This window comes from Somniosus microcephalus, chromosome 31, assembly GCF_052327205.1.
Source record: "Somniosus microcephalus isolate GS21.2 chromosome 31, FLI_Smic_1.0, whole genome shotgun sequence".
NCBI lineage: Eukaryota > Metazoa > Chordata > Chondrichthyes > Squaliformes > Somniosidae > Somniosus > Somniosus microcephalus.
The window spans coordinates 25,918,503-25,942,475 of NC_141017.1; the positions used below are offsets into that span (position 1 = coordinate 25,918,503).

Below are 23,973 nucleotides of genomic sequence, written 5' to 3' on the forward strand. Positions count from 1 at the left end.
GGTTGAAGGGAGCGGCACTGTTGGAGAAACCGCGATAGCAGGAAGACTATGGGAGATGATGTATCTGACGGGATGTAGGATTATGTATCTGACGGGGAGCAGGCACAGAGGGTTACAGAAGAGTTTGAGAGTGAGGAATTAGAGGGGGACAGAGACATGGAAGTGGGGGGTGGGGTGGCATCATGTGGAAAGGGAAAGGTTAGTGAGGGGCAGAAGGAGGGAAAAGGGGCAGCTCCTTGGCCCAAACTTAATGCAAGGAAGAGGCTGAAACAGCAGGGAAGGTTCAAACAGGAGGTGAGAAAGAGCCGGTGGCTGCAGGAAAAAGCAACAGCTGGCCGAAAAGTTGGGAAGGAGCATGAGAGGAGGGAAGGGCCAGAGATTAAATGATGGGGAGATTATCAGACATACTTCCCTTCTTTGGAGCCATGATTACATTGGTCTCGATTAATGTGAACGGACTGAGGGGTGAGAAGAAATTGCAGCAGTTGTTGCAGGGTTTTAAAGGTACGGACTTGTTGTGTCTGCAAAAAACCTTTTGGGATGAGGATATCCTCGAAAGAGTTTGGAAGGGAGAGGTGTTTGCAAGTTGTGCAAACAATAACAGTAGAGGGGTGGCTGTTTTGGTGAGTCCGTCCATAAAAGGGAACGTTGCCTTGGTGGACAAGGACACTGAGGGGAGATTTTTACGGCTAAGGGTAAAAATGGAGGAATTTCATTGCGATCTCTTTAATATCTATGCACCGAACGACCATTGCAAGTGTCGCAAGTTTTTTCGGGGGTTATTCACTGAAGTGGCAGAGGTGGAAAATCCTTGTATAGTGGGGGATTTTAATGTATTTTTATCTTGGATGGACATTTCAGCCCAGATGACCTTTAAGGATGATAACTCCAGAGAGATGATTGTAAAAATGATGGCAAATTTAAATTTGAGAGACTTATGGAGGGACCGGAACACCATTAAAAGGAAGTTCTCCAGGACAGGTTGGGTGGGTGATGTTTTAAAACAGAGCCGAATAGATTTTGTGTTAATGCGGGAAGGGTTAAGTTCTGAGGTGATGGAGATTTATTATAAAAAAGTATTTTTTAGTGATCACTCGGCTTTGGTTCTTAGAATTAGGAACAGCAGAGTTAAGATTGGTTCGGGTGTGGATTTTAAACAATCAATACCTGAAAGAAATTGCTTATGAAGAAGGGATTTTAAATATAATAAAGAATGCTCAGAAGGAACCTTTGTTCTTGGAAGAAAGAAAAGTTTGGTGGGACAATTTCAAATATGAGGCAAAAGTTTTTTCGGTACGTTATGGGAAAAAGAGAGCGGCAGCTAACTGGGGTCGAGAAGAGAATATAAACAAAAGGTTTACGGATGTCTGTAAAGCAGTTGACGGAGGGGATAAGGGAGCTGAGACTAAGTTCCGGGTGTTAAAGGAAGAGTGGGAATTATTGCAAGTTGAAAAATGCAAGGGGGCCATTCTCCGTGCAAAGGCTAGAGATGCACTGGAGGGTGAAAGATGCACTAGATATTTTCTAGAGCAAGAGAAGCTGCGACAGAGATTATCATTAATTGAAGAGTTGAAGGTTGGGGAGAAGATCATTCATGAAAGTGAGGAGATTTTAGAGGCGGCTAGCAGCTTTTATCAAGAGTTATATACAAAAGAAGACATTTCCAATTTGGCGATGGAGAAGGTTAGTGCTTCTATTGAAAAGGGTTTAAAGGAGGATGAGAGAAGCATGTGTGACAAAGAAGTAGGATTAGCGGAAATAAAAGTAGCAATAAGTGGAATGAAAGGGGGGAAAAGCCCAGGGTCCGATGGACTAAGTGCAGAATTTTATAAAGAATTTTTTGAGATTTTAAGTCCATTGCTCTTAGAAGTTTTTAAGGAAATTAAAATTGAGGGAAGCCTGGCCCCATCTATGAGGAGAGGTGTCATAAACTTAGCTTATAAAAATAAAGGGGATAGAAGGGATCTGAAGAATTGGAGGCCCATCACATTATTAAATGTGGATTATAAGATCTTGGCGAGGGTTATGGCAAATCGTATGAAGGAGGTGTTGCCGCAGATAGTTTAGTCCTCTCTGTCCTATGGAATCATAGGCCGGGACATTGCACTCTGTTGTCTCAATCCGAGATGCGCTAGAGCTCATGGAAGACAGTGGGAGGGAGGCTTATGTATTACAGATAGATTAAGAGAAAGCCTTTGATAGGGTCTCTCATGAGTTTTTATTGAAGGTTTTAGAAGCATTTGGTCTTGGGGAAAATTTCATTCAGTGGATAAGGATTTTTTATTCAAACATATTTAGCTGTGTTAAATGTAATGGTTTTTTATCTAAGTATTTTCCGATACAGAGGTCAGTGAGACAGGGTTGTCCCCTGTCCCCATTGTTTTACACATTGGTAGCAGAACCATTAGGTTACATGATGCGAAAGAAACAAGGTGTAGTTGGGATTGCGGTTCCCAGTTCCGGGCTGGTGTCGGTGATACACCAATATGCAGATGACACAACCTTAACATTGAGAAATGGGGAGTCAGTGAGGAAAGCTATGGATGTAGTGGAGGAGTATTGTAGAGCTTCAGGTGCCAGAGTGAATTATAGTAAGTCCCAATGCCTGGTTGCAGGAAGGGGTAGGGGGGAATGGTTGGAGAAAAGTCCCTTTAAGGTGGTGGAGGTTTTGGAAGTTCTGGGGGTGCAAGAAAGACAGGGATGAAGTGGATCGATTAAATTGAGAACCAAAGGTAATGAAAATTAAAAAGATTTTGGGAAGATGGGAAAGAAGGTGGTTGAAAGTGCAAGGAAGAGCGACAGTGGTGTCTGCCCTCCTGCTATCTAAGCTATGGTACTTATTGACGGTGGAGGATATTCCTGAGTGGGTGGAAAAGTCCATCCGAGAGGCTTGTGTGAGGTTTTTATGGGAAGGGAAACCAGCCTTGGTGGCTTACAATACCATCATTGGACGGAGAAATCAGGGAGGACTCAATTTCCCAGATATTGATTTGAAGAAAAAATCCTTTAGAATCAAATGGGTGAAGAGATTTTTTCAGAAGTCAAATACAAGTTTTTGGAAGAGTTGTTTTGAGCATTTTTTAAAACGAAGTGGGATAGGAGGGCAGGGGATATTGTATATGGAATACAATAATATGTTTTTGAAATCGATTAAACATCTCCCTAGGTTTTATAAGGGGGTTGTAAAGACTTGGGCCCAATTTTTAAGAAGTGTGCAGTTTATGCCCAAGGGGGCTGAGGAATTTTTAGAACAGCCCTTATTTTTGAACAGGTGGGTCAACCTTGAAGGAGAGGTGTTATTTAATCAAGCTTTTATAAAGGCTGGTATTATATATGTGAAAGATGTATTATACGAGGTGATTCCAGGTTGGTTGCCGGAAGCGATAGTGAGGGACATGGTGTGGGAGGAGGATCAGCAGGTAGAGGAAAAAGCAATAGGGATCATGTATGAGAAGATTGTGAGGGCAATGCCACAGGATTGGATAGAAGAAATAAATGCGGAAATCTCCAAAGGAAGTAAAATGCGTCCCGCTTTTCCAAGCTTTCTGCTGAAGTTGGTCCAATTTGACAACTGTAATACTTGAGATTTCTATGAGGTATTTAGAGAAGGGAGATAAAAAAAGACACCTGCTGGTCAGGAGTTTGGGCAGAGTATATATCCACAGCTGGACTTCAACAGGATTTGGAAGGGAGTGTGGGCGAATTTTAAATGTCCAGAGTGGATTGAACTGGATTTCAAATTGCTTCATAACTGGACTTTTACCATGACGGTCTTGTGTAAGATTGGGCAAGTGGAGGCGGCAACTTGCCCAGTGTGTGGGACACGGGATGAGACTCTCTCCCATTTACTGGTGTTATGTCCGCAGTTAAATGATTTTAAGTACTATGTTCGACAGTTGTTAAGTTTTTTTGCTGGGTGGGGACCGAAGAGCGAGAATGGGAATCCTGTGGGACTCAATTTTAAGATGGGGATTGCAGGAGAGTCTGCCCAAGTCTAGCGGAGCGGCAATGAATTTAACGTTCAGTTTGGCTAGATTCGTGATTGTGCAAAGAAGGAATGCTCTGTTTTTTAAGGGGCGGAGAATCAATCTAAAAGAGTATTTTAAATATAAGCTGAAAGATCATTATAAGGCTCTGTGGATGTTTTATTCATAAAGGAATTTAAAGATAGTATTTTACAATCAATTAATATATCTTACGGGAGACAAATTAAACTTTAGGTTTTGATGTTAATATGTGGTGGAGGAATGGCTGTGCAGAGTGGCGGAATGGATTTGAATGATACAATGGAATGATCACGATGTTGTAAATGTTCTTAATGTTCAATAAAGAATATAACTTTTAAAAAGTTGGTAGCACCCTCACCTCTAAGTCAGAAGGTTGTGGGTTCAGTCTCCACTCCAGGGACTTGAGCACATAAAGCTAGGCTGACACTCCCAGTGCAGTGCTGAGGGAGTGCCGCACTGTCGGAGGTGCCGTCTTTTGGATGAGACGTTAAACCGAGGCCCCGTCTGCCCCTCTCAGGTGGACGTAAAAGATCCCATGGCACTATTTTGAAGAAGAGCAGGGGAGGTGTCCTGGCCAGTAATTATCCCTCAATCGATATAACAAAAACAGATGATCTGGTCATTATCACATTGATGCTTGTGGGAACTTGCTGTGCGCAAATAGGTTGCTGCGTTTCCCACATTACAACAGTGACTCCACTTCAAGAGTACTTCATTGGCTGTAAAGCGCTTTGAGACATCCGGTGGTTGTGAAAGGCGCTATAGAAATGCAAGTCTTTCTTTTCCCTCGTAGACCAAGCTTTTGGTCCCCAATATCTCATGTGGCTCGGTGTGAAACTTTATTTGACAACGCTCCTGTGAAGCGCCTTGAGTTGTTTTACTATGTTAAAGATGTTTTTGTACATGCATTTTGCATAGAGCAGGGTCCAACAAACAGCAAGTTGAATAAACGGTTGATCCATTTACAGCGGTGTTGGTGAAGGGAGTAATGTTGGGCAGGGCACCAGGTGAACTCTCTCATCTTCCAATAGTGTCGTAGGAACTTTTGACACCCACCTGGAATCAGCCGAACAGGTCGGCCGCAGATGACTGGAGGAGGAAGTGCCGCTCTGCAGGAAGAGGCTCAACTGAGGCAGACCTGAGGGAGCCTTTGACTCGGAATCTAACTCGCGCGAGCCCCTGACTGCAGGGTGCACAAAATAGGACAGGGTTCCATTCCCCAACACCAACATCCCTCACTTCGATGAGCACAAAATTCACGCAGGGCGGGGGTGACGACGATTGCCTCACGTGACTGCTGCGCTTCCTATGTTAGATTTATGCAGCTTTGCATCCCTGCATAAAATTGAGTGAAGGCTCACAAAATAGCTTATTTAAATAATTCAACAGTACTTCATAATGATGCAAAGTTAACACTTGTATGCAAATGATATATAAATATATATGAGTTGACAGATTTTCTATGCTTCCTTCTCCCTCGGCTATTCTGCTGTAACCATTTACACCTCCTCTGCAGCCATCTTTTGTTTCCTTACTTGTCCCATTACCACACTCTTCTGCCTTGCACCCCTTTGTCATTCAATCACTCCAATCACACAGGAACAGGAGTGGACCATTCAGCCCCTCGAGCCTGTTCTGCCAATTTACGGTGTCAGCTGTGGCTCAGTGGGCAGCACACTCGCCTCTGGGTCAGAAGGTTGTGGGTTCAAGTCCCACTCCAGAGACTGGAGCACAAAACTCTCGGCTGACACTCCCAGTGCAGCGCCGAGGGAGTGCGGCACTGTCGGAGGTGCCGTCTTTCGGATGAGACGTTAAACCGAGGCCCCGTCTGCTCTCTCGGGTGGATGTGAAAGATCCCATGGCACTATATGGAAGAAGAGCGGGGGAAGTTATCCCCGATATCCTGGCCAATATTTATTCCTCAATCAACATCACTATAACAGATTATTTGGTCATTATCACATTGCTATTTGTGGGAACTTACTGTGCGCAAATTGGCTGCCGTGTTTCCTCCATTACAAGTGTCTGTACTTCATTGGCTGTAAAGTGTTTTTGGGACGACCTGAGGTTGTGAAAGCGCTATGTAAATGTAAGTCTGTCTTCTCAATGAAATTGTGGCTGGACTGTAACTCAAGTCCATTTACCCACCTTTGCTCTATATCTCCTAATACCCTTGTCTGCTGTGGCTCAGTGGGTAGCACCCTCGCCTCTGAGTTAGAAGGTCGTGGGTTCAAGTCCCACGCCAGGTACTTGTGCACATAAAGCTAGGCTGACACTCCCAGTGCAGGGCTGAGGGAGCGCTGCACTGTCGGAGGTGCCGTCTTGCAGATGAGACGTTAAACCGAGGCTCCGTCTGCTCTCTCAGGTGGATGTAAAAGATCCCATGGCACTATTTCGAAGAAGAGCAGGGGAGTTCTCCCCGGTGTCCTGGTCAATAGTTCTGGCCGATAGTTATCCCTTAACCAACATCACTAAAATACAATTATCTGGTCATTATCACGTTGCTGCTTGTGGGAGCTTGCTGTATGCAAATTGGCTGCCGCGTTTCCTATATTACAACAGTGACTACACTTCAAAAAGTACTTCATTGGCTGTAAAGCGCTTTGGGACGTCTGGTGGTCGTGAAAGTCTTTTCTTTCCTAACAAAAATCTGAGTTTTGAATTTTTCAATTGTCCTAGCCTCAACAGCTTTTTGAGGGAAAGAGTTCCATTACAGGAAACTTTGGTTTATCCGGAGGTTAACTGTCCGGAATGCTCGAGCCACCGGCAAAAATCAGGAACCGTTTCGTTAGGTTTTTTTTCTTTTCGTTGCTTTTTTTTTTCACCAGTCAGGCTCTGCAAGGTCTCGCTGAAGCTGTTGCTAAGCTACAGAGACGCTTGCAAGCTACGGCCGACTGTTTAGAAGCTGTTGCTAAGCAACAGGGTTTGTTGCCAGATACGGAGCTCAAAATCTCCGTATGTTTCAACATTAGCGCTGGTTTGTCCAGCAGTTTTGATGGGACGGCAACAGCTCGGTCCAGTCAGTGCCGGATAGCACAAAGTTTCCTGTATCAAGGTTGGTAGAGAGTTGATACAGATTAGCCACAATCTAATTGAATGGCAGAACAGGCTTGAGGGGTTGAATGGCCTCCTATGTCCCTGATTGCATCTCAGTGGAACACCACGATACATACAAAGATTTGTTTTAGTTTAAGCCCTTTCAGTAATGACCATGGGTAAGTGGCTGGAATCAAATATTAACGCATGGCAATCCTTCAAAGTACAATGAGATAATAAGGGGAAGGAAATATATGTGCCAAACATATTTTGGAGAGCCAACTAAGATAAGAGTAACAGGAAACGCTGGAAATACTCAGCAGGCCAGGCAGCATCGGTGGAGAGAGAGAAACAGAGTTAACGTTTGAGGTCGAAGACCCTTCGTCAGAACTGGAAAAAAGCAGGAAATGGAAGAGATTTTAAAGCAAGTTTAGGGGCTGGGAAAAGGGGGCGGGGATGAAAGAACAAAAGGGAAGGTCAGTGATAGGATAGAAAGCAGGAGAGATGAAGAGACATTGAGAGATATTCAAGGCGAGAGGAGGTGGTAATGGGACAGGTTAAGGAACAAAGGATGCTATAGATGGGGTGTGAATTGTGCTGGCAGAATGAAGGACAGCTGATGGGAGGGAAGAAAAAACAAAGCGTGGACAAAGAAAGAAAATATATATATATGATGGGGGGCCGAGGTTATGATCTGAAACTGTGGAACTCTATGTTGAGTCCAGAAGGCTGTAAAGTGCCTAAGCGAAAGATGAGGTGCTGTTCCTCGAGCTTACGCTGAGCTTCCGTGGAACAATGCAAGAGGCCGAGGACAGTGAGGTCCGAGTGGGAATGGAGCGGAGAATTAAAGCGACAGGCCACCGGGAGCTCGGGGTCCCCCTTACGGACAGAACGGAGGTGTTCCGCAAAGCGGTCACCCAACCCAAAGATAAGAATGGTGAGTAGTCCTACCTACCAATTAAATGCTGAGTCCAACATCCAAGGCTTGGCGGCGAGTACTTTAGAGAGCCCAACAGGTCATAAAGGTAGGTCCACCCACAATGACCTTCCATTAACTGCTGCCCCACATGTACAAATCCCACTGTGCCTACTGACTGTGTGCGGACCCCAAGATCTAATGACTGAACGGTCAAGGGGCTGGCTGAGAGAAGCCAGTGGCTGCTTTTACCTCTCATGGCCTCCAAAAGACTAGATTGGAGAACAACCCAAGTGCTTTGCTCTCCTACATTTATGCTTAAACAGTGCAGCTGGTCTCTGGAACTCTCATTTTTTAAAAAAACCCTTGCATTTATATACAGGAAACTTCGCGATATCCGGCACCGACGGGACCGAGCAGCTGCTGCCGATCTATCAAAACTTCCGGATAGACCAGCGCTAATGTTGAAGGATACGGAGGTTTTCATCTCCGTATCTGACAACAAACACTGTTGCTTAGCAACAGCTTGTAAACACTCGGCCCGTGGCTTGGAAGCGTCTCTGAAGCTGTTGCTAAGCTACAGAGACGCTTTCCAGAGCCTGGCTGTTAAATGCTAGAAGAAAAAAAACCTAACCAAAACGACTGCTGATTTCTGCCGTTAGATCGAGGTTTCCGGGCATACAACCTCCGGATAAACCAAAGTTTCCTGTAGCACCTTTCACAAAGGTAGGATGTCCCAAAGCGCTTTACAGCCAATAAAGAACATTTTGAAGTGTAGTCATTGTATTGTAGGAAACGTGGCAGACAGTTTGTACACTGCAAGGTTCCTCAACCAGCAATGTGACAATGACCAGATCATGGGTTAGTGATGTTGGTTGAGGGATAAATATTAACCAGGACTCCGGGGTGAACTCCCCTGCTCCTCTTCAAATAGTGCCACGGGATCTTTTACGTCTACCCAAGAGAGCAGGCAGTGCCCTCTGTTTAACGGCACCTCAGACAGTGCAGCACTTCACTGGGAGTTTCTGCCTGGATTAGGTGCTCAAGTCTCTAGAGTGGGACTCGAACCCACGACCTTCTGACTCAAGAGGGCTAACCTTGAGCCACGGCTTACGTGAATCATCTCGGCATGCTGCACATGGCTGTTTGGTCAATGTGCAGATGTGGCATCAGCAGTGACCTCATGAATTCCGAAACTTATTGGTCCAGAAATTCGGGTCTCCACGGGTGAGCCCAATGGAATTGCCGGTTTCGTGCATGCACTGCGCATGCGCGGGCACATCGAACTTGCGTTTTATTGCAGGTTTTCCCGGGAGGGTAAGTCTCCAGAAGTTAGACATGTAAAAAGCAGTCACAAGGCCTGCTTTTTACAAGGTAAGTGGTGAATTAATTAAAATTAAAACATTTTTTCCACAAGTTTATTATTTTTAAATACTTTAAAGAAAGTTTATTTTTAGCCCCGTTAGAAAATCAATTATTTTTTTCAAAAATTTAAATTATTGTTGAAAAGTTTTCATGTAATTTATAGTTTATTTTAAAAATGTGGTTTAAAAAAAAATTTATTTGAAGATTTAGTGATGTTTTGGGACTTATAGGTTTGACAGCTCTTCCTGTCAAACTTATGAATGAAGCATTCCCTGCTCCGATTGGCTCTCCATAGCCCACGTGATCCCAGGGGACGCATCGAACTAACTGCGCCCCTGGGATACGCAAGCACTGCGCGCTGGCAGTTGGAGGAGGCCCAGGATCGCAATTCCACACGGGCCCACAGCACAACAGGCGGCACGCAAGTTAAGTGCAGGTCGGGGGCTTGCACCTGCGGGAAGCCCCCGACCCGAATTTCTGGGCCATTACAACAGATGATCAGGTCATTATCACATTGCTGTTTGTGGGACTATGCTGGGAACTGGCTGCGTTTCCCACATTACAACAGTGACTACACTTCAAAAGTACTTCATTGGCTGTAAAGCACTTTGGGACATCCTGTGGTTGTGAAAGGTGCTATATAAAAGGAGTCTTTCTTTAATGTTTGCTTATATAACAGCGATATGGGCCATCAGATTAAACTGTCGGATCAGATTTACTATTGGGTTTATCTGCGCACAGGAGGTCTTGGAAGGTAATGTGGATTTTGGATTTCAGTCAGTGCTCCTGTAATTTTGATGGATCTGGTGTCTTCTGCCGTGACAGTACTCGGGTCACTGACTGTCCTTGGGGAGTATTGGGATGATGAACTCGAGAGAGAGAGAGAGTGTGCCAATAATCAGGAATGAAAAACACTACTTACTCATCTATCTATCCGCACTCTACGCCAAAGTTAATAGAATTGGTCTCAATTCTCTTCCACACAAAAAGTATAGAAACTGTAAGCATCGGCCCAAACGGAAAAATACCCCGAATTTGGCTGTTGTGTATTTTGTAGAATTTGGCTTTATTAATGTAATAGGAATGAGCTTTATATCCTTAAAGAAACTGGCTCTAGACAGACATCTATATAAATACAGTTCAACAGGGAACAAGGGCAGTGTCACTGGCTGGCGATACAAAGGGGAAGGAATCTGAACGCGAAACAGATGCGGAAGCAATAAATCGTCACATCAGTCCAACTTTTTGCCAATTTAGACATACGTTAAACAGCACGGACACCGTATCTGCGTCTCGGAACCAGCAGCTCGTGTCCTGCTTGGTTTATCGAAGGCGAAGGAAGAGGACAAGTACTATTCCGCATGGAGTTATAGTTCAGTCATCCTTCAGGCCCCCGAACACTGCCGAGGGGACAACTTTCTGCTCAAGTGGCACCTCTGAAAATGGATAACCAAAAAGTTAGGTAACTCACTAAAAGATTAGTTTTAAATCATTTTCACTGAAATTCCAACACTAAAAGCTATTAACTCTTAAAACACTGCTAAGTCCAGGGATATATCTCACCCCCTGTAAAGTTTCAGCCCAATATTGTGACACTGAAAAAAGACTTACATCGCAGATATAAAGCTACAGTAATATTCTGGTATCTCACCAAACCAGCTAGTTTTCTTCAGTGTGCAAGTCTGGACAGGGAGCGTCGCCAGGCCATCCAGCACGGAATGGCATCACAGTCTGCCCGCACCTGGTGATCACACACGCAGAGGCCATTCGGCCCCTCGAGCCTGTTCCGCCATTCAGTGAGATCATGGCTGATCTGTGCTTGAAAGCCATGTATGTACCCGCCTTTGCCCTTTAGTTTACAAAAATCTATCAATCTCAGATTTAAAATTAACAATTGATCTAGCATCAACTGCCGTTTGCGGAAGAGAGTTCCAAACTTCTACCACCCTGTGTGTGTAGAAGTGTTTCCTAATTTCACTCCTGAAAGGTCTGGCTCTAATTTTTAGACTATGCCCCCTAGTCCTAGACTCCCCAACCAGCGGAAATAGTTTCTCTCTATCTGTTCCCCTTAATATCTTGAAAACTTCGATCAGACCACCCCTTAACCTTCTAAATTCTAGGGAATACAACCCTAATTTGTTTAATCTCTCCTCATAATTCACCCCCTTGAAGTCCGGGTATCATTCTGGTAAACCTACGCTGCACTCCCTCCAAGGTCAATATATCCTTCCTAAGGTGTGGTGCCCAGAACTGCTCACAGTGTGGTCTAACCAGGGCTTTGTATAGCTGCAGCATAACTTCTACCCCCTTGTATTCTAGTCCTCGAAATATAAAGGCCAGCATTCCATTAGCCTCTCAGCAGCTGGCATCACTGGATACCAATCCTAGGGGCAGAGGCCACCTTACACTAATGTAGCAGAGACTAAAAACCAAACCAGGAAACCTCTGTATAACACCACACAGTGTATTTCATTATTTTTTTTGGAGGACATGTGTGGAGAGTCCCTATTTAAATAGAATCTATTAATTATTACATACAGTAATACAACCATGGCTAATTTAATATCCACGACCGCTATTCCAGGCAGAGAAACAAGAGGAAAAGCAGGACTTTATTGCAGCAACGCAAACTCATATCGCACTTTTAATGTGCTGAGGGTACGGTAGCACATTGGATTAATAGTCCAGTAACATAACCAGAGGCCCGGACTAATGATCCGGCGGCATGAGTTCAATGAGACATGAATTTAAATTTGTGTTAATTAAATACATCTGGAATAAAAAACTAGCATCAGTAATAGTGACCTTGAAACTACTGGATTGTTGTTAAAAACCCATCTGGTTCACTAATGTCCTTTAGGGAAGGAAATCTACCGCCCTTACCCGGTCTGGCCTATTTATGATTCCAGACCCACAGCAATGTGATTGACTCTTAACTGCCTTTTAAATGGTAGGTTTCAAGATAGCGTTTGAAAGCAGTTGCCAAGCAGAGAGGTTTGTTAAAGGCTTCAACACGGAATCATAGAAATTTACAGCACAGAAGGAGGCCATTCGGCCCATCATGTCTGTGCCGGCTGAAAAAGAGCTCTCCAGCCTAATCCCACTTTCCAGCTCTTGGTCCGTAGCCCTGTAGGTTACGGCACTTCAAGTGCATATCCAAGTACTTTTTAAATGTGGTGAGGGTTTCTGCCTCTACCACCCTTTCAGGCAGTGAGTTCCAGACCCCACCACCCTCTGGGTGAAAAACGTTCTCCTCAAATCCCCTCTAATTCCTTCTACCAATTACTTTAAATCTACACCCCCCCTGGTTATTGACCCCTCTGCTCAGGGAAATCGGTCCTTTCTATCCACTCTATCTCGGCCCCTCAGAATTTTATACACATCAATCAAGTCTCCTCTCGGCCTTCAACGAAAACAACCCCAGTCTATCCTCATAGCTAAAATTCTCCAGTCTTGGCGACATCCCCGTAAATCTCCTCTGCACCCAAAGATGCTTCAAAAGTGGAAGTGCATCTTTATTCCACCCGCACTCTCTCATGATTAATGTCTGTGAATCCCACGTACCGTCAGGTTCATCGTCACCCTCGTCGTCGTCTTCATCATCGATATCAATCTCGTCCGGGTTAGCCTGCTTTGTAAGCTCAGCGAGCTCGCTCCGAGACGTGTCGCTCCTGCAATGAGAGAGAGAGAGAGTACGTTAGGACAGTCGGAGAGCACAAAGCTCTTTAAACTTTCACTAACTCTAAAGAACGAGAATAGACTTTCTGCAGCAAAAGAAGCAAGGTTGCAATCTGTTAAATTCATTGAAGAATCAACCCGTGAAAAACCGGCGCCGTGGCCCTGGAGTTTTATACTTGGGGCCAACTCTACCATGGCCGTCGTTTCCAGTCCCCTTCTCATCAGAGAGCGAATTCTATGGCCAATTTCCTTGATAAAGAGGCCACCTGTGTATTGGGTACTGCAGCCATTCAATCCAGCCCATTTGGATCATGTTCCATTACATTCAACTTCAGCAGCTGGATATTAAAACTGAGTCGAGCCCAGAGCTTAACTGTTACTGAAAAAAAAATCAGAGGGTTTCGGGGAGAAAGGGAAGAGGAGGAGGGGAGAAAGGTTCCACGTTGGGTCACAATCCAGGACCCTTTAATAGGCCACTGAGGGTACTGGCAGAGGCAAAGGAGGTTTCCATGGACGGTCATCGAGCTGAAGCGTTAACTCTGCTTCTCTCTCTCCACAAATGCTGCCCGACTCGCTGAGTATTCCCAGCATCTTTTTTTATTCGAGATGTGCGTGGCTGCCTGTCCAACCCAACGTAGACTCCAGGATGCCCAACCAGAGAGAAACACATCGATACGTTTAATTAAAAAAAAAGCGCAACTTGATTCTGCCCGAGCCACGACATACCTGACGAAGAGAATTTTGTCTTTGGGTTTGGGCCTTTCCCTTTCGACTTCTTCCGCCAGCTGTTGGGCTTTCTGTTCCAGGAGTTTCATGTCATCCATTCCACTTTGCCCGGGCGCAAGATCAGACACTACACAATAAATGCGAGGGGGGGAAAAAATAAAGCTGACTTTACTGAATACGCCACTCGCGTCTGTTAAATGATTACGGGTTTCCAAATTTCCCCCCCCAATCACACATGGGGTACACTTCAGTGAGTCATCAGATTCAGCAAATGGTTTAGACTGCAAGTTCGCCTTTAGGGCAAACTCGTGGGCTTTTTACCAATGTCCCCTTTCAGTCGCACGGCTGCGCTGCGGTCTTGAGGCCCCGCGCAGCCGGCTTACCGGCTTTTAAATGGAAAGACTGCGCATGCGCGGAATTTTGAACGGGCTGTGCAGCCCCTTAAAGGGGCCGCGCGGCCCCCCAAAAACAATGAGGGGGAACATTGGCTATCACTCCTTTAAATATATATATTTTTAAAACATAGTGCTACTACAAGTAATACCATTTCCCACTAAAAAATCACAAGCAAGAATCATATTTTATTCCAGCAACACAGGGCAGGAAACACTGCCTGAAAGCTTTGCGCAATTTCAGTTTATTGAGTATATCAGGACCTATTATTTTATTTCGAGCCTGTCCCTAATGAGTCACAGCTTTCAAAATAAAACACCAGGCTCCGAACACTTCTGGCAAAACTCTGCCAGACATGCTGCACACAGCTACCTCTCTGGTCAGCACCGCCACACAGAGTCTGAATGGAAAGGGCTGGACTGGCTCAGATTGTGTTCATTGAGCAATCTAGGTGAAGGGTCAAGGCGTGTAGTGTAGGAGGCGCCTGCAAGGTTGAAAGAGAGGTGAAGTAGTAACTCGATAAGCAGTGGTTCGAGTGATGCCAAGAGTTTCAAAGCCTGCAAACTGTAGGAGGGAGGGAGGTAAAGAGGGAGTTTCACAGTCTCGCTGTTCTGAGAAAGAATGAGTTACAATAATAAGACAGCGTGGCTTCTGCTCAATATGGTGCACCCGTTCAACATGCAAAGCAGTCGGTCTAGTTTACAACCCACAGTGGCTCCTCTGACGGTCCAGCTGTTAAAGTAATGGACCATCCGAGTTAAAGAACATCAGGAACAGGAGAAGGCCATTCGGCCCCTCGAGCCTGCTCTGCCATTCAATAAGATCATGGCTGACCTTCTACCTCAACTCCACCTTCCCGCACTATCCCCATATCACTTGATATCCAAAAAACTATCAATCTCGGTCTGGAATATACTCAACGACTGAGCATCCACAGCCCTCTGGGGTAGAGAATTCCAAAGATTCACCATCCTGAGTGAAGAAATTTCTCCTCATCTCAGTCCTAAATGGCCGACCCCTTATCCTGAGACTGTGACCCCTGGTTCTAGACTCCCCAGCCAGGGGGAAACAACCTTCCAGCATCTACCCTGTCAAGCCCTGTAAGGATTTTGTATGGTCAGAGACACAAGGAAAATATTCAAGCTTTGGAAGAAGTGCAGAGAAGAGCCCCAGTCTTAGAGGTCCGAGTTATAAGGAAAGGCTGAAGAAACTTGAATCTTTTCATCTTTGAAAGGAGGTGTCCGAGAGGCAGTGGTCCCCCTAATTGTTTTTGGGTGTGCGGCCCCATTCACAGTTTCGCGCATGTGTGAAACTTGACAGTGAAGAAGCCGGCAGGGAGCTGCGCGGCCGATGCAGCTTAGAGGGAGAGTTGCCGAGAGGTTTGCACGATTGCTTGTAACGGAAATCCGGAAAATTACTAGCGAGAGTAGGACAAGAGGCGGCAGCTACCAAGTGGTTAAAGGCAAGTTTAGGGCTGAAATGAGGAAGTCCTTTGTACAAGAAGTGACCAACACATGGAACGGGCTCCCCGATTGGCAGAGGCAAAAACACCGGTATCATTCAAGAAGCAATTGAATAACGCAATAGAGGGACTGTAGGTCCGTTCTGGACGGACGAAGTAAAAAATGGGCCGAAGGGCCGGCTGGCTCCTCTGTAATTATCTTGTGATCCGACTACCGACAGCCACCACTTGTTTTCAGTACGTCAATCACTTGTCTACTTTAGTGTAGAGGAACAGGGGCCTGTATTCACTAGAGTTTAGAAGAATGAGAGGGGATCTCATTGAAACGTATAAAATTCTGACAGGGCTAGACAGACTGGATGCAGGGAGGATGTTTCCCCTGGCTGGGGGGGTCTAGAACGAGGGGTCACAGTCTCCGGATACGGGGTAGGACATTTAGGACTGAGATGAGGAGAAATTTCTTCACTCAGAGGGTGGTGTACCTGTGGAATTCTCTACCACAGGAGGCTGTGGAGGCCAAGTCACTGAATATATTTAAGGAGATAGATAGATTTCTAGACACAGAAGGCATCAAGGGGTATGGGGAGAGAGCGGGAATATGGTATTGAGATAGAGGATCAGCCATGATCATATTGAGTGGCGGAGCAGGCTCGAAGGGCCGAATGGCCTACTCCTGCTCCTGTTTCTCGATGTTTCTATGGGACCTTGGAGTGCACGTCCACAGATCCCTGAAGGTAGCAGGTCAGGTAGATAAAGGGGTTAAGGCGGCATACGGGATACTTTTCTTTATTAGCGGAGAAATAGAATATAAGGGCAGGGAGGTTATGCTTAACTGTATAAAACACTAGTTAGGCCACAGCTAGAGCACGGCGTGCTGTTCTGGTCACCACATTACAGGAAAGATGTGATCGCACTAGAGAGGGTGCAGAGGAGATTTACGAGGATGTTGCCAGGACTGGAGAATTTTAGCTATGAGGAAAGATTAGGTGGGCTGGGGTTATTTTCTTTAGAACAGAGGAGGCGGAGGGGAGACCTAATTGAGGTTTACCATCTACGAGGCACGAGTAAGGAGTGTGATGGAATACGCTCCACTTGCCTGGATGAGTGCAGCTCCAACATCACAAGAAGCTCGACACCATCCAGGACAAAGCAGCCCACTTGATTGGCACCCTATCCACCACCTTAAACATCCACTCCCTCCACCACCGGCGCACCGTGGCTGCAGTGTGTACCATCTACAAGATGCACTGCAGCAACTCGCCAAGGCTTCTTCGGCAGCACCTCCCAAACCCGCGACCTCTTCCACTTAGAAGGACAAGGGCAGCAGGCGCATGGGAACACCACCAGCTCCAAGTCACACACCATCCTGACGTAGAAGTATATCGCCGATCCTTCATCGTCGCTGGGTCAAAATCCTGGAACTCCCTCCCTAACAGCACTGTGGGAGCACCTTCACCACACGGACTGCAGCGGTTCAAGGTGGCGGCTCACCACCACCTTCTCAAGGGCAATTAGGGATGGGCAATAAATGCTGGCCTTGCCAGCGACGCCCACATCCCATAAAATGAATTTTTTTTTAAATGATGAGGGGCCTGGATAGAGTGGATAGGAAGGACCTATTTCCCTTGGCAGAGAGGTCAATAACCAGGGGGCATAGATTTCAAGTAATTGGTAGCAGGATTAGAGGGGAGTTGAGGATAACTTATTTCACCCAGAGGGATTGCAAGTGTGTTAAACATTCACTCCCTCCACCACCAGCGCACCGTGGCTGCAGTGTGTGTACCATCTACAAGATGCACTGCAACAACTCACTGCCTGAAAGGGTGGAAGAGGCAGAAACCCTCGCCGCATTTAAAAAGTACTCGGATGTGCGCTTGAAGTGCGGTAAATATCTAGGACTGTAAACAGCTCACCTGTGCCCGTAGCGTTAGTGGAGGCTTTCAACATCTGCGAGGACATGAAGTTGACCTGGGTGTTGTACGTGGCCTGCACGCTACGCTTAATCCGCAACATCTCGCGAATGGTGTCCTCGTTACCATGCCGGATCTCAAATTCCTTCCAGGTCTGCCAGAATGATGGCGTTATCTGAAAGCAAAGACAGAGTTACACGAGAAATATAGTAATTAAAAAAATATATATTGCCACAAGGTGGGGTGCAGATAAGATCAAATCCTGTTGAAAACTGAAGACTGGCCGCGGTGTATTGAATCATTCCTATTTTTAAAAAGCCTGTATAAAGAAACCAGTGTATTCAGCACTATACAAAATCAAGCCCTCACCCACACAACTTTTTAAGACAGAAATCTCCAAGTCTGATTCTGCAGCTAAAGGCATCTCCCCGTACTGGACCACACAGACCAGGCAGGTTCTAAGTTCAAGACACGTTCTACACTCAGCTGCGGTAGAAACTGGGGGGGTCTAAAACTGACCTCAATACCCAAGTTAGAAAAAGGAAAAAAAAAAGTGTCATTTTGAGGTTCCTGCTTCCGATTGCCATTCGAAGAGCTCTGCTGGACAGCGAGCGTGGCCATCAGGCAAAGGCAGGATCAGGCTCGGCTTCCTACCATGTGTTGTCATGCAGCCTGTTGACATAGAAACATAGAAGATAGGAGCAGGAGTAGGCCATTCGGCCCCTCGAGCCTGCTCCGCCATTCAATGAGATCATGGCTGATCATCCAAACTCAGTACCCTGTCCCTACTTTTTCCCCATGTCCCTTGATCCCCTTAGTCTTAAGAAATATATCCAACTCCTTCTTGAATATATTTAATGAATTGGCCTCAACCGCCTTCTGTGGTAGAGAATTCCACAGGTTCACCACTCTCTGGGTGAAGAAATTCCTCCTCATCTCTGTCCTAAATGGCTTACCCCTTATCCTTAGACTGTGACCCCTGGTTCTGGACTCCCCGACCATCGGGAACATCCTCCCTGCATCTGGTCTGTCCAGTCCTGCCAGAATTTTATAAGTTTCAATGAGATCCCCTCTCATTCTTCTAAACTCCAGCGAGTACAAGCCCAATCGACCCAATCTCTCCTCATACGTCATTCCTGCCATCCCAGGCATCAGCCTGGTGAATCTTCGCTGAACTCCTTCCACGGCAAGAACATCCTTCCTCAGATAAGGCGACCAAAACTGCACACAATACTCAAGATGTGGTCTCACCAAGGCCCTGTACAACTGTAGCAAGACATCCTTGTTCCTGTACTCAAACCCTCTCGCTACGAAGGCCAACATACCATTTGCCTTCTTAACCGCCTGCTGCTCGAGCAGGCTCGAAGGGCCGAATGGTCCACTCCTGCTCCTATTTCACAGAATCACAGAAACCCCGCAATGCAGCTGGAGGCCATTTCGGCCCATCGAGCCGGCACCGACACATATCCCACCCGATCCCCGTAACCCCTACACCAACACATATCCCACCCTATCACCCCACGTATTTAATCCCCCTAACACTAAGGGTCAATTTATCATAGCCAATCAACCTAACCCGCACATCTTTGGACTGTGGGAGGAAACCGGAGCACCCGGAGGAAACCCACGCAAACACGGGGAGAATGTGCAAACTCCACACAGACAGTCACCCGAGGCCGGATTCGAACCCGGGTCCCTGGCGCTGTGAGGCAACAGTGCTAACCACTATGCCACCGTGCTTAGGCTTACACGTGAAGGCAGGCTACTTAGTTGAGGTACAAGAACGGGCAGGAATGTTTCCCAAGGAGGAGTGGACACCTTCAGGGCAGGAGGAAAGGGGAGAAAATTGGAAGGATGGGGTTTGTGTGAACACCCCCCCCTCTCTGTCCCTCAGCACGATAAATCATTGATCAAATACTAAGCCAACAATGGGACGTAAGAAAATCTCACAGCTGCCGCAGAAGAGTGAAAGCCCAATGTCAGTTCAGGGACCTACCCTTGGATCACACAGCTGGGAGCAGTAAGAGTAAATGGACCGAGCTCTATCGATTTCACCCAGCTTGCATTCCATATCAGAGAAGCGCAGGCACATATCTCGGGCGTGCTCATCTGGCAACACCTGTAATATTAAAAAAAATAAAAAATTACAAATACACTTACAATCCCAATTTCAAAATCGCCGTTTCATTACTCGGAGACCACAGTGGAAAATCCCCCCCCCACAAATGCTCAGGGAGATTGTGCTGTGGACTCTCTCATCATCACAAATAGTTAATACCCCACAGCCCCTCACCCCATCGCCTTGTAGACTGCTCATCGCAGAGCTGCTGTGCACCATCCCTTGTGTGGTATGGTTGAAAGGCACTTAAAAAGGTACAGGATTTTTTGACGGTTGGGAGGATACATGCAACAATTAGGTTAAAGGCCATTCAAATAAATAGACTTGCATTTCTATAGCGCCTTTCACAACCACCAGACGTCCCAAAGAGCTGTAAATTAATTATTTTTTTTGAAGTGGATTCACTGTTGTAGTGTAGGAAACGCAGCAGCCAATTTGTACACAGCAAGCTCCCACAAACAGTAACGTGACAATGACCAGATAATCTGTTTTAGTGATGTTGATTGAGGGATAAATAATGGCCAGGACACCGGGGATAACTCCCCCTGCTCTCCTTCGATACAGTGCCACAGGAGTTTTTTACATCCACCCAAGGGCAGACGGGGCCTCGGTTTAACGTCTCAGCTGAAAGGCGGCACCTCTGACAGTGCAGCACTCCCTCAGTATTGCACTGGAGTGTCAGCCTGGATTTTTATGCTGAAGTCTCTGGAGTGGGACTTGAACCCACAACCTTCTGACTCAAGAAGCGAGAGAGTGTGCTGCCCACTGAGCCACGGCTCAGAGCCACAGTGGAGGACAGGAGCGGGGCAGCCAGAGCCCTTCAGCCGCTAAGAGTGCATGGAGTAATTTCCCTGTTCCAACCATGCTAATTCAGTTAGTGGCCAAAATAAATCTTAATTCTTTCAGCATTTTACCATATTAAATAAAACCACCACAGGTCCAGTGTAATTTAATTTAATTTTTCCCCAGTGTGCAACCCATTCAATACAATTCAGTTACCATGGTTACAACGGAGAAAGCGTCCACAGCTTGCGCCAGTGCACTCCTACCAGCTGAAGTACCATGAACCATCCGCTCTGTTTCTCCATCGCTGCGCTATTTGAATAGCAGCTCTGCTTCAAGCTAAGCATTGCTCGCAACCTCCGGGATGACAAGGAACAAGATATAAGGCAGACGTTTGGCCGGGCAGTGCCTTTTTTTTGTGGGGTATCAAGCAGACTATAAATCCATTCGGAATAGAATGGGATGAGAAACAATGGTGCCTGTGAATTTTTTTTTTGTGTGCGTGGCCCCTTTAAGTGGCTGCGCGGCCCATTCAAGCGCTGGCGCACTAACTGCAATTGAAAAGCCGGCGAGCAGCCTGCGCGGGCGCTCCAGGCAAAGGGAACATTGATGGGGACGCGGTCAGAAGCTTACGGTACCTCGATCGCCTTCTCGTAGATGCCCCGCGTGTGGGTCACTCCGTAGATCTCGGCTGCCCGTTTAATGTAGATGTTGTACATCTCGTACTGTTCCAAGGACTCCACCGCCTTGGTTGCCCGCTCGTACACGGCCATGGCGTGTCGGGCTAAGCCGTACTCCTCCTCCAGCTTGGCGTACAGCAGGTAGACAGCTGCAAGGGACAAGATTACAGCTGAATGACTGACTGACCGTTTTCGTTTGGCCCTCTCTCCTGCCCAAACAAGTCACCCGCACAGTAGACATAGAAAAATGCTGGGTATCTGCAATTTCAGACATATGCAGCGAGTCAGTCAGCATCTAAGAGGAGGAAAACCGCAGGTTAAAGTAGTGAGGAGTGGGTCACGATGCTGCACTGTCCCACATGGGATCATTCTGTGCTGCAATTTCTAGGAAGAGAGTTTCAATGGCCCAGAAATTCGGGTCGGGGGGGGGCTTCCCGCGGTTGCAAGCCCCCGATCTGCACTTACCTTGCGCGCCGGCCGTTGAGCTGCGGGCCCCCGTGGAATTCCGATCCGGGGCCTGCTTCAGCTGCCGGCACGCAGTGCTTGCGTATCCCAGGGGCACAGTTAGTTCGATGTGTCCCCTGGGATCACATGGGCCATGGGGAGCCAATCGGAGCAGGGAATGCTTCATTCATAAGTTTGACAGGAAGTGCTGTCAAGACTTATAAATACTACGGCCCCAAAATAGCACTAAATCTTCAAATAAATTTTAAAAAACATCACATTTTTAAAATAAACTATAAACTACATGAAATAACTATTTTAAACAATAATTTAAATTTTTGAAAAAAATAATTTTATTTTCTAACGGGGCTAAAAATAAACTTACCTTGCTTTAAAGTATTTAAAAATAATAAACCTGTGGAAAAAATGTTTTAATTTTAATTAATTCACCACTTACCTTGTAAAAAGCAGGCCTTGCGCCTGCTTTTTAAATTTCTAAATTCTGCAGGCTTACCCTCCCGGGAAAACCTGTAAAAAAGACTGAAGTTTGATGCGCACACGCAGCCCCTCTGGCGCACGCGTTCGACCTCTGAACCCCTGCTTTCAGGGGAACGGAAGTGCCGGTTTCCCGCGCATGCGCAGTGCATGCAGGAAACCGGCACTTCCATTGGGCCTACGGGCAACTACCCCGTGCGTACTCACCCGTGGAGACCCGAATTTCTGGGCCAATGATTCTGTTAACCTGTTTTTGTCCATCAGACTCGGTTTAACCTGCTGCATACTGCCAGCATTTGTGTTTGTACGGGAATGTGTTTAACATGTACATAAAATGTATAAAGACTTAAATCGGAACAGCACCAGCTGGATCGCTTCGTCTTAGCACAGTGCTCGATACATCATTCATTCACTTGACCTGTCCTCATTTCATAGTGCAATTCTCCTATAGAAAGCAGCGCCTTCCTCCAAAACTATTTATAATGAACTAGGGTGGGGGCTGGAACTAGTAACACTAGGGTCCAGCTTGAGGGTTGGAATGGAAAGACTTCAGAGAGTTGCATTTCTATAGCGCCTTTCATGACCTCAGGAGGTCTCAAAGCACTTTACAGTGTTTTTTGAAGTGTGGTCACTGTTGTAAAGTAGGAAACGCAGCCACCAATTTGCACACAGCAAGCTCCCACAAACAGCAATGCGATAAAGAATCTGTTTTAGTGAATAGGCAGGAGAGAAAACACTCACTGCCTCTCCAACCTCCCTCAAGGCTCCATCATGGATTACATGAGCTCGGAAAGACTAGAGAGAAAATTGCACTGGGATACCAATGGGCAAAGTACACATTTCCCACTGACTAATGCATACTTTGGAAACCCTCAATTAGCAAGTGATGGTTGATTAAATAGTAATTGGGCCTGGATTATACGGCCCCCAACTACTGGTAAGGGGAAGTAAGTGTACGTGTACCAACTTAGCCCGTGTGTAACTAAAAGTGCACCTGGTCACTGGGCGGGATAGTTTAGACTTAAATACCCAATCATGTAGTCACAATCAGAACTTCAACTGCCCGATTGATCTGCGTGGCACGAACGGACACGTACATTCGAACTATCAAATCACAAATGGAAATGAAAGCCCGTTTGGGAAGCAGCAAGCTTGTTGAGGGTGGGGATGAACAGGCACGGTTTCAGATTGTTGGGGGTGTGAAGGGACACAGACGGCAGATGCTACAGACGTGCAATTAGACGAGAGAGAGGAGGGGAAGAAAGCGAGAGAATTCAAGCTGAAATAGAGCTCCATCAACAGCCATGCACAAAATGGATGGCTTTTATTATTGAGAAATCTAGCTGTATTTGCAAGTTAGGAGGAAGGAGAGAGGAAACTCAGAAATCAGAGCCAGGCCATTCAGGAGAGAAATTAGGAAACACATCTTCACACAAAGGGCAGTAGAAGTGTGGAACTCTCTCCCACTAAATGCAGTAAATGCCAGCTCAATTAATAATTTTAAATTCGAGAGTGATAAGAGTTTTGCTAGATAAGGGTATAAAAGGATATGGAGCCAAGGCAAGTGGATGGGAGTTAAGATATAGATCAGCCACAAACTCGTTGAATGGCATGAAGACCCATAAAAACCCATCTGGTTCACTAATGTAGCATCGAGGGGCTGAATGGCCCTACTCCTGTTCCTATGTAATGTCCATAGTACACCGCGATTAATTGGAGACACAAGATTGGGACAAAGGGAGAGGCTGGAGAGAGGGGTCACCCCATCAGACTACAAGCTTTTTCATGTATACTTTAACTATGGCCCAGAAATTCGGGTCCCCACGCGTGAGTACGCGCTGGGTACTCACGCGTAGGCCCAACGAAAGTGCCGGTTTCGCGCATGCGCGGGAAACCGGAACTTCTGTTCCCTTGAAAGAAGGGGTTGACAGGTGGAACGCGTGCGCCGGAGAGGCAGCG

At 46.3% G+C, this 23,973-nt stretch overlaps 1 protein-coding gene across 1 annotated transcript in view; it reads right to left on the minus strand.

Moving 5' to 3' along the window:
* Window positions 1-10,366: 10,366 nt before the first annotated feature.
* xab2 (XPA binding protein 2) overlaps window positions 10,367-23,973 on the minus strand; it is a 57,666-nt gene continuing 44,059 nt past the window's right edge. The window contains exons 14-19 of the mRNA XM_085971658.1: window positions 21,034-21,224; window positions 19,490-19,612; window positions 17,497-17,668; window positions 13,729-13,855; window positions 12,889-12,995; window positions 10,367-10,760 (exon numbers count right to left, since the gene is read on the minus strand). Of these exons, the coding sequence (XP_085827784.1) occupies window positions 10,699-10,760; window positions 12,889-12,995; window positions 13,729-13,855; window positions 17,497-17,668; window positions 19,490-19,612; window positions 21,034-21,224 (782 nt within the window). The 3' untranslated portion in view covers window positions 10,367-10,698. The remainder of the gene's footprint in view (window positions 10,761-12,888; window positions 12,996-13,728; window positions 13,856-17,496; window positions 17,669-19,489; window positions 19,613-21,033; window positions 21,225-23,973) is intronic.